The sequence below is a fragment of the Apus apus genome, chromosome 1, assembly GCF_020740795.1.
Source record: "Apus apus isolate bApuApu2 chromosome 1, bApuApu2.pri.cur, whole genome shotgun sequence".
Classification (NCBI taxonomy): Eukaryota; Metazoa; Chordata; class Aves; order Apodiformes; family Apodidae; genus Apus; species Apus apus.
This window is the reverse complement of record NC_067282.1, coordinates 104,146,452-104,157,683: the sequence shown is the minus strand read 5'-3', so window position 1 is coordinate 104,157,683 and position 11,232 is coordinate 104,146,452. Positions and strand designations below refer to the sequence as shown.

The 11,232-nt window shown below is 36.5% G+C and overlaps 1 protein-coding gene across 1 annotated transcript in view; it reads right to left on the bottom strand.

Moving 5' to 3' along the window:
• Positions 1-1,587: 1,587 nt before the first annotated feature.
• The window catches only part of CFAP47 (cilia and flagella associated protein 47), a 307,875-nt gene continuing 298,230 nt past the window's right edge, over positions 1,588-11,232 (bottom strand). The window contains 1 exon segment of the mRNA XM_051614860.1: positions 1,588-1,828. Coding sequence (XP_051470820.1) covers positions 1,607-1,828 — 222 coding nt within the window. The 3' untranslated portion in view covers positions 1,588-1,606.

Sequence of the window (11,232 nt, the reverse complement as noted above, 5' to 3'; positions counted from 1 at the left end):
TCTCCCACTTCTTTTGAATTTTCCTACGAGGATGTTCTGACTGAAATATTTCCTGAATACCAAGACCAAAAATCAGTTGTGAAACCATTCTATATTTCTGATCCTTATATTCTGATTTCTCACACATAAACATTTGCTTCATTTATACATGTCAGAAGAACCTTCCTATGAAATCTAGCTGTATTTGTGGTCCCAGCAGCATTTAAGGTAAATATTGCAATAGCTTCTTAATTTCTTTTAGATATATACCAGATATCACTATTGACAATATCTTTCCTGGGCTGTGTACTGAATTTGTGAGGCAGAATTTACTCTTGCTTCAACTTACCTGGTTTCTGACCAAACTGAGCACAATGCATTTAAAAGGAGCTATTAAACAGTGCCATTGCTGCTTCATATGTTCCAAACATTTTCTGTACTAGCTACTCTGAAATGTGTGGTATAAACAAAATCCTCAGGCACACTGCAGTAAAATGGTTTTATTGGTGCTCATTTAGACTGACCTACATAGGTTGTTCTCAGGCTTCCCATTCCTGAACCATGATGCTCATTCTCTGTTTGTGCCAAGAAAGCACTTAATCTGAGCCAAGACTCTTTTTTTTTTTCTTTTTCTTTTTTTTTTTTGTTAAAGTACCTTCTGCCATCAAAAAAAAGGCACAAATAAAATTTACATTTTATTAGTAAAATCAGGAAAAAACACCTCAATTAAGAAAGACAGGAGTTACCAAGCCAGTGACCTTACAAAGCATGTCTTCAGAGATCTGATTTTTCCATGTAACATCAAGAGTAAAGAAAGCCTGAATTCCCATCTAAAGTCAAATCTGGATGAGAGGAATGGAAATGGAAATACAATATGAAGGGCACCTCTGGTTTGTTCACTTTAGCGGAGGGAAGTAAAATCTGGCTTAATTCCACAGTGACTTCACAGCCTTCTATAGTTCAGTACTCTAAAGCACTCTCTAACACAAAACTACCAAGGGAGGACATATTATTTTTGTTCTACACTATGTATAATTGTCTAAAACTTTGAAGTGCTACTGGATGAATAAATCAATTCTTATTTTAGACAAAGCAAAGATGTCATAATTCATGCAATTTGCCAAAACAAGAGAACCTGAGAGGCATTCTGGCTCTGGGCATGTGACATAGAAACATGTTTCACCTTAGCAAAATAGCACAGTTTTATACTGAAAGGGATCAGGGATTGATTTGCTTGCTTGGTTTGCATGGGTGTAATATGTTGGCCATCACACAGACCATTCATTAAAGTCTTCCTCTTAAAGACTTACTAAACTAATATTCCTCAGGAAGCAAGGCACTAGTCTGAACTCCCTAATTTTCAAGTATATTCTTCAACTCAAAGTTTTTATCTCATTAGAACTTGCTAAAATCTGTATGATAAACATAAACTCTTAGGAAAACATCCAAAAGTCCTCATAGAAAAATAAGAATTTTACTAGAACTCACGTATTCTGAATCTTCCATTTAAAGCATACAATCAATGTACATTATATCTGCTTCAATAAAACAAAAAAACATGTCCACTTTTAATTGCAGAATTTATTTGACAACAGTGTCCTCATCCACAAAAAAAAAAAACAACTGATCATAACTTCTCCTGTTTTGTCCTCAGAACCAAAGGTGACCCCTTAATCGGTGAGGATACTCCAGTGGTTGCAAGTTTCAGATTTTCATGTAAAAAATTGCGTTGTTGAACTGTGGCTGATCTTATGTAACTGCTAGTAGAAGCTACTTTTGCTGGCCTTGTAGGTGGTACAGTCTGTGGAGGCAGCCCATTGATTTCATACATCCACTGCATTGATTGTGTCTGAAAATAAAGATCGGAGATGTAGAAAAAAAAAATAATAAAAAAAAAAAATCAGTGATCAAATATATTGAAAATTTGACAGTGATTTACCATATTACATTGATTTAAAAATATATTTGTCCTTCCCCATGTAAGGTACTGGAATAACACAGAAGGAGAACTGCACTCCTGGAACACAGAAAACTGAAAGCACATTCAACTTTATTCAGGACCAGGCATAACAAATATGAGAAATTTAGCTTCCTGGCTGACCTAAAACTGTTTATTGGTTTTTGTTTTTTTTTTATTTAGTAAAACTTTTAGTTCCATTTGTTGTTCAAAGGTAATTATTCCATAGTACAATATAAATGTCTCAGGATTATACTGTAGGATTTAATTGCAGCTCTGGTATTGGTAATAATGGTACTATCAAAAAGTGTAATGCCTGCATTAAAACTATGAACAAGACAAAGAGAAAAGAACTCTGAGTACACACATCAGAACTGCAGCTTCATGTTGAAATCTCTAGTTTGAAGAATATTTATGTGAATTGAAAAAAACACTCTTCATTGATTTCTGTTTATAACTCCTCTCTAGGAATGGTGCATATGTTTCTATGTCATGTCTTGTAATGCTTAAATAGTTGATTATTACAGAGTACATTATTCTTATTCTTGTTACACATCCCACCTATAAATACTTAAGGAATATTATTTCTATGCATGTGAAGGCTATACTGCTGTATATATCCCATGTTTCCTGAAGCAGAGTTTTGGTTGCTAAAAATCCAAGTGTAACTATTGCAGATCTTTCAGACATTTTTCTTTAAAAATGTTTCACTTAATTGTTGAAAGCTAGTCTTTATTCCCAGTCTTTAGCATTTTCTTGTGATTACATCTAGGAAAAGGTCTATTAATGGCTTTTAGTTTTCTATTGTCCTTTTCCTTTAAAAAAAACACACAACAAAACAAAAAACACAAACAAAAGAAATATGACAAACCCCAAATATTTCAAATCATGTGTCATTATGTCCAGCTTTGTACTATGCAAAAGAAAGACAAAGCATTGCACGCCCACTATAGGCATGTATTTTCCACTATTCCTTCGCACTCAGCAATTGGAAATACCAGGTTTTCTCTCTGGGGCATTTTTTGCTTTCAAGGTAAAACTTGTTGGGAAGACTGAGTAAAAAATATGGCATGATGCAGCCATATTAAAATATATTAATACAAGTGTTTTGGTTTTTTTTAGGGTTTGATTTTTGTTTTTATTTTCAATACAACATAGAATATAGTGCATATACGCAGTTCATATGTATACAGTACACAGAACACACCAGGCAGCATGCCTTTGCAGCCTCAAAGCAGTGGAGTCATGTTAAATAAGTGACTTTACCAAAATTCCCAAGATATGCCTTTCTACATTTGGCACAGCACTGCAATCAGACTGCTGTGCTACTTGTGGTTCTGGACAAGGCTTGTTGGTGCTGGGCTTTTGCATCACGCTGTGCTGAACTAGACAGATAGAGCTTGCAAGATCACCTTTCTTTTCTGCTTCGAGTCATAAAGATTTATCATTACAACAACAGTTGTGATTTATATAATTCATCTCCTGTTTAAAACTAACTTAATCCTTAGAACAATCATTTCTAGATATAACCATTACACCTAAAATCCATGTCATTTTTCATTCAAGGAAACAAAAGATCAGAAAAACTGAGTTTCATCTCAAATCAACCTGGAAATCAGCGCAAGAGTCAAGCCCCAAAGATCAAGACTTTTTTCCTCAAGCACTTAGTTAACAGTGCAGCTTCCAACATGGATGGTTTTGTGGCCCATTTTCTTGTTCTGGTTTGAGAGCTTTGCTTCTGCTTTGCTGCTGGGCATGCCAGTACATCAAGCAGATTTGCCTATAGAGAGGAGCAACATTACTCTTATGAATTGTTTTGATTATGAATTGTATGAATTGTCAAATTTATACACAACATCAACTATCTTCAGAGCACAGTGTGTATATTTATCTATTTATTTATTACATTCTGTCAATTAATCATGCTCTAGGTAAAGCACTGCAAAGGCCACAGGGAAGTGCAGTCAGCCTTCTGCATCTCAAACTTTCCCTACAGTCATCTCATGTATTTAACAACATACAGAAGAGAATAAAAAGGATGACAAAATCCCTCTCTGGCTTTATTAAGTTTTCTTAAACATCAGTTTTGTATTTGCCACTGAAAAAGTTTGAATCAATGATGTTTATCTTTGCTATCTTTCATATGCTCCTTCCTTCTAATTGTTATGCTCTGATTGCTAAAGTATATTTAAGGGATATCATTGCAAGCAATTTTGCATTCATGTTGCATCTATTAATCAGGAAGAATTTTCAGACCACTAACCTGTAAACCCTTTGGCACAGGCTTTGTTATCTGCCAGGTACTCACATAGCATTTACACTATTTCACACTTAGGCTGCATATACTTACAGCTCTTAAACATCATCACCATGTGAATCTCTAATTGGGGTGTTTCTTGTTAGAAAACTGGTTTTAACCAGTATTTTGGTAACTGAATACATATACATATCTTTCTGGGCCGTGGAAAGAGTATCTGGCTTTTTTTGCTGTGTATTTTTTAATAAAAGATTTTTTTAAATCTCTACCTTAAAATTTGTAGTACCGATTTTACCTGGTATCTTCAGAAATAATTGCCTTATTAAAATAAGATTAGTAAGTGTAATATCTTAATAGATATTTCATCATGCATGCATAATTTTTTAAAACTTTCATTACTATTCTGCTAAAATCAAAATCTAATTTAAATTTAATATTATTCCAGTGTAAAACAGGCAAATTAACTGATCTTTATTCTCAACTGTATTTAATACTATGGTATGATCTAGTAACCCTACTGTCTGTAAAGCCAAGATCTACCAAAAGCAGGTGTGACATGGACCAATATCAGTATCTTATGTCCAAAGATAAAGTTGTGATTTAAGAAAAGTAAATTGTTCTCCAAAGTTAGCTAATTGTTTTAGTAACTTCAGTACAAGATGAAATGCTTTATCTTTCTGTAGCATGCCACATGAACAATTTAGTATACAGAAAATTTAACCTCAGGATCATATGCACTTTGTGCAAGTCTTATTGATCACTTCAAAGTCAGAGAAAAGATCTGATAGATGTTGCAGCCAAAAATTTAAACTAAGTCTCGAGTTACTAAAATTAATTTATGTTCATGAAATCCACACATATTGTAACGTTACTGTCAGTGGAGGTGTTCGAGGCCAGGCTGAACTGAAAGAATGTGTTTTCAGCATTTTCTTCTAAAGTGGAAAGAAGTGTTACACAAACACACAATTAAAGAAGATCAAAACACATTCTAAGTTTTCTTGATAGTCTGAGGAAGGCTTTCTTGTTGAAATGCATTACTTCCTCTTATCGAAACCTCAAAATTCCTGATGAATATAATCTAATTGAGGTGTGAAGAGAGTAACAATTTGGCTGACCTGGTGGGAGTTATGGCCACCTGCAGAGCTAAATCTTCCTGAAGAATACTTTGCAGACTTGAAATAAGAGATGCATGTTGCCACTTTTTACTAAATACATAAGCCATTTAAGTAAGTTATTTAAACATCTTGATGGCTGACTGAGTAATGTTAATGAAGTTATGTATGCAGGAGATAATGGCAACAGTCACCAATTAATTTATATAAAAGTATATATTTTGGTATTTAATCCTTTCTTACAGATGGCTCATGATTCATAGGATTCATTTGCAGATCAGGGATCATCCATGTGTATTCACTGTAGGCTGGCAATGCTACTGAGTTACATGCTAATTAATTGCCAGAAAAATCTATGTTAGGAGGGCGTTAAATGTGAGCACATATAAGACATTTTAAGGTAAATGGTATTCTAATTATCTTCCAAATAGTGTTAACTCAGGAAAGTCCAAATAAAATCTGCAAAAATTCAGAATAAGTTAAAACAAAGGAAATTAAAAATATTGCATCCAGTGTTCCCTGATCTTTAATTTGTACTGCAGTGGAGAAAAGCAAAATAATGACCAATTATGATCAGTGTATACAGAATGAAATTGAACCAAACTTTTGTGTGAACTGTGGGAGGGAAGAGCAAAGGCAAGAAAACTAGCGGATCAAAGTGAAGGAAAGAGGAAAGATAACGCAACAAAACAAACCCACAAAAACAAACACAAAAACCCCAAAGACAAACACAAAGACAGACACTCACCACCTTCCACAAGCAGACCACTGTCCAGCAAGGCCCTGAGCAATTTCTAATGAAGATAGCTAGCAATATTTTTCTTAGCTTAGAGGAATTCTTCAGATAGAATTAAAGGTGGCTTAATTGACTTCTGCAGTCCAAATATCAGATGTTTCACAGCATTACTCAGATGTAATACAATCAATACCAACCTTTCCTTCAGGACTGGCAATGGTTTGAATCCCCCCAGAAGCAATCGTTTCCATATTGATATCGTATTCTGGCGTTATGAGAATTTTAGTCTCAAGAAGCAAAGTAACCTTTCCTTGTGTTTGTGAATGAAAAATATTAAGTATTGATCCTGTACTCAAAATCCAGTGATGTTAATTATAGGATGTGTTACATTCATTGACTGTAATGAACTTTCTGGATCTCCGCTTTTATTCATAAAACTCAGGTCAACATCAAACAGTGGCGAGGGACACAAGGGATGTTTTATTTAATGTGAAAATATTTCAATAAGCCTACTAACTTTGTTATGTTTTTACTTGCTCATTCTGTTTAAGGGATAAAATTTAGAATAACAGTAAATTATGTAATTAACGATTCTACCAGGAATGATGCAGGATGTATTTTCACCAAGCTACTGAATATGTAACTGTACCATTTGCTGTTAAGAAAGGCAAGCTTGTGCAGACAAGCTTAGAGAAGCCACACCCAGGTACTGGGGCTTGCACACTGCATCATTTATTTCCAGAACAGCAAATGGTTTTGATATGCTATCTTCCATAGGCTAAGTTAGTGATTATTCAGCAATAAAGGTGCACAAGCTTGACTTCTGCAGGGCTTGATAATGTTACCTGCAATCTGGTTTACTCTGACATCTGTTTTATCATGTAATACTTATTTTGTGTGCCTTCTGCTTTAGAACATGTCTGAAGTCTCACTGAGGAATTACAAAGCAATTGCTTGGGTCTCTAGCTGAATTCAGCACAGTGCAAGCAAATTAACTGTAAATCAACTCGAATACACCCCTTTTCCAAGGATTAGCCAGGCTCCAGGCTGCTCCATCTTGTACCTGGCAGTGATCCCTGCCCCAGGAAGCCTTCACAGAGCATCCCCTTTCCCTGAGTGCATCTTGCTGTCCTGAAGCTCTGCTCATTTTCTGTGCAGCTTTACTGACACATCAGACCCTGTCTCTGACGTGTCACTGCAGCTGAGGAATGTCTTTTTTCTCCTCACAGCACTTTATAGCTTATCTAAGAAGCATGCCCTCTTCACTAATTTATCATTAGTGGCAGTATATTGTTTTTTTCAGTTGGAACTGAACTGTTTAGGAAAGCTATTATAAATGTGGAAGTTTGATTAAGGAATAATATTTATTTTAAAATTATATTCATGTACCGTGTCACTGATTCTTGCTTGTAGCCTGACTAGATTATGATGTGCCCTTTCACACATATTGAAATAAGCATGATTATTTTCTTTACTGGCTTTTTATTCTATTTCATTCTTTAACTGACAGAATTTTCAAAGTAATTTTCTGTGTCACTTTTACAAAACTAATATTATTAAAAGCTATTCAAGTAAGTGTCTAACTTTAATTGTTCTGATATGTATTTGACTGAGAACAGAAGTTATAATGATGGCTAAAGAACATTTAATTGCTTCAGCAAAGTCATTAAGATTTTCTGCTATTAATATAATCTAATTTAAGTATTAATGAATATTAAAATCTTAAACAATCCACAAAATACCCCACAAAGTACCTGATTTGTGTGCAGAAAATATGAACGAGGATACATTATTTCTTATATATAGGTTGGATTAATAAATTGCACACACTAATTTCTGGTAAAGATGAATTGTAATCTCTTAATGCTAATTAAGTGCTCAGGATTAGATTCTCAGCAGGGCAACTAAACAAAAACATTGCATGTACAATATTTGGGTTTAATGTTTACAACAAATGAGAAAAAGATGGCTGTACGGTCTTTCTCCAATAGTCCTAACCTCCCATTTTACTTTACAACACTATTGTAATGACCAACATAAAACAAAGAACTTAAACTGTCATCTCTGGTAGCTTACAGCCTAATTTTCACTGTTCATTGAAGCACACAAAAAAGACAATTCTGCTACTCAAAATTCATAGAATTTAATAATAAAAATACATTAGTGTTAGGACTAAGACTTTACTCCCAGAAATACAAAGGAAATTTTACAGCAAGAGTGTTGCAGTCCTTAACTACATCAGCAGCAGGAGAGACACTGTAAAAGAAAAGAAATTTCCTCACTGTTCTAAAAATAGTCTAAAGCCTCAGACAATATATTGGCTAGAAAGGATATATGCAAGAGAGGTTCTTCTCTGTTAGGTCCAACATGAATTGCATTTCACCCCTCCATTATTATTCCCCAAATAAGAGTGATTTAACACTGGTTTTCCCATCTAACTAAATCTGTCTCACTCAGGTCACTATTGAAAATTATTTTCACTAACAGGAATGGCAGAAATGAATATCTGGTATTCTCAACACATCACTAAGTCTTATTTTAGGTCAATGCTGAGCAGCAGAATTACACAGTCACAGATGCTCGGGTCTACATTAGAACGACAGGAATGACAGCTTGTGTTTTGGAGAGGAAAGGGGGAAATCCAGTGTACCCAACAGGACTACCAGTAAGAGCAAAGAGAATATAATCCTCATCAAAACATTACTGAGATAACCTAAAACTTCAATTAGAGTAAGAATGCCAGAAATAACTCTGACATACTGTGATAGTGTAACATTAATCCAAATTGCTCTTACGAGCAATTGAGTCCTCAATGTATATTTTAACATACAGGAATAAATAGGACAAGGTATGATTCAATAAATACACATGATATGTATGAGTGACTTCTTACACCCACACACAGCACCAAAGGTGGAAATGTAAATAGTTGTCTGCCTAGACCATAGCCTCATAGAATGGTTTGGGTTCGAAGGGACTTTAAAGATCATCTAGTTTCAACCCCCCTGCCAACCTTAATGATTCTATTATTCTGTATTGCCCTGCAAATGAAATTCTTATACATGCTTTTGCCATGTTTTGCTTTCCACAAAGGCTGGCTCAATGCAGCTTGGCCATGCTTTAGGTGGGCTCTTTTCAGCCAGATGGGCCTGTAGTCTGAGCAACCTGTCACACAGAGTAACAGTTACCTTCTTAGAATCATAGAATGATTTGAGGTGGAAGGGGCTTTCAAGATTGTCTAGTCCCAACCCCCCTGCATGGGCAGGGACACCTCCCACTAGACCAGGCTGCTCAAAGCCCCATCCAACCTGGCCTTGAACACTGTCAGGAATGGGGCATCCACAGATTCTGTGGGCAACCTGTTCCAGGGTCTCACCACCCTAATGGTGAAGAATATCATCCTAATATCCAATCTTAATCTACACTCTTCCTACTAGGAAACTGGATTACCAAGTTCTTAGAAGGCTAATAACAATCTCTGATTAGCATGTTTATCCCATTCCAGACAAATTTATTACATTAAGGCTCTTTGTTAGCGATGGAATCTAAGCCAAAAACAACCATGGCTAGTGTATTTACAGGTGTCATACCTAAAAACCGGAGTTCAGTTCCAGAACTACTGTAAAAATCTCTGAGCTGTGTAGATGTGTCATATAGCATTATGGAAATATAAAAGAACACAGAAAGAAATCAGTCATTTATTTTCTTTTTCAAATAGGAGAGTGATAAGCATCACTGCAGTTTATGTAAAAAGTCTAATCAAATGTCTAAGACAGTAAAAGACAACAAGTAGGAGGTATTAAAGTGCCTTCTTATTCTTCCAGGATTTGAATTTCATATTCACTGTTGTACAAGCTGTCACTCAGAATGTATTTGATTTGGTTTTGGTAGTGGGGGTGCTTCAGCAGTGGTTTCTGTGAGTAGTTGCTAGAAGCTCCCCCCGCATCCCAGAGCCAACACTAGCTAGCTCCAAGATGAACCTACCATTGACCAAAGCTGAACCCATCAGCAGTGGTGGTAGCACACCTGTGATAACATATTTAAGAAGGGGAAAAAAAACAACACAACAAAAATTGCATAATTGCAGCTGGAGAGAGGAGTGAGAATGTGTGAGAGGCACAATTCTGCAGACAACAAGGTCAGTGAAGAAGGAGGGGGAGGAGGTGCTACAGGTGCGGGAGCAGTGATTCCCCTGCAGCCCCTGCCGAAGTGATGGTGAGTCAGACTGTTCCCTTGCAGCCCACAGAGGTCCACAGTGGAGAAGGTATCTACCTACAGCTGACAAAGGACCCCACGCCAGAGCAGGTGATGGGCCTGAAGGAGGCTGTGACCCTGTGGAAAGCCCACCCCCAAGCTGGTTGGCTGGCAGGACCTGTGATCCTGTGGGGGACTTGTGCTGGAGCAGTTTCCTTCTGAAGGACTGCACTCCATGGACTGGACTCAAACTGGAGTGTTCATTAAGAACTGTAGTCATTGGGAAGGACTCACATTGAAGAAGTTTATGGAGGGCTGCCTCCTGTAGGAGGGACTCCAGGCTGGAGCAGGGGAAGAGTGTGAGGATTTCTTCCCCTGAGGAGGAAGGAGAAGCAGAAACAATGTGTGATGAACTGACCACAACCTCCATTCTCTGTCCCCCTGCACCACTGTCAGAAATGAGGTAGAGAAAACTGGGAGTAAAGTTCAGCCCAGGAAGAAGGGAAGGGTGGGGGAAAGGTGTTTTAAGATTTTGTTTTAGTTCTCATTAGCCTATCGTGATTTGATTGTTAAGAAATTAAAATAATTTCTGCAAGTCTGGTTTAACCATGATGGTAACTGCTGAATAACCTCCCTGTCCTTATCTTGACCCATAAGCCTTTTGTTATATTTTCTCTCCCATGTTTAGCTGAAGAGAGGAGTGGCAGAGCATCTTTAGTGGGCACCTGGCAACCCACCACAGAGATAAGAGTATAGCTGTTTGCTATGCATCTTTTTATCAACTTTGTTTTGACCATCTTGTTTTTCAAATCAATTTTGCTGTTTCCCTTCTAATACAGTAGCCTGAAAACATTGCCAGCATGCAATGAATAAAGTGCAAAATATGATTTGAAGACAGTTTGTGGGTTTTGCTGCTACTGTATGTTTCCTTCTGAAGAATGACTTAAAAGTTAACTCCTGCAGTAACAAGAACATTTTTTACTAATGAAGGAATAAA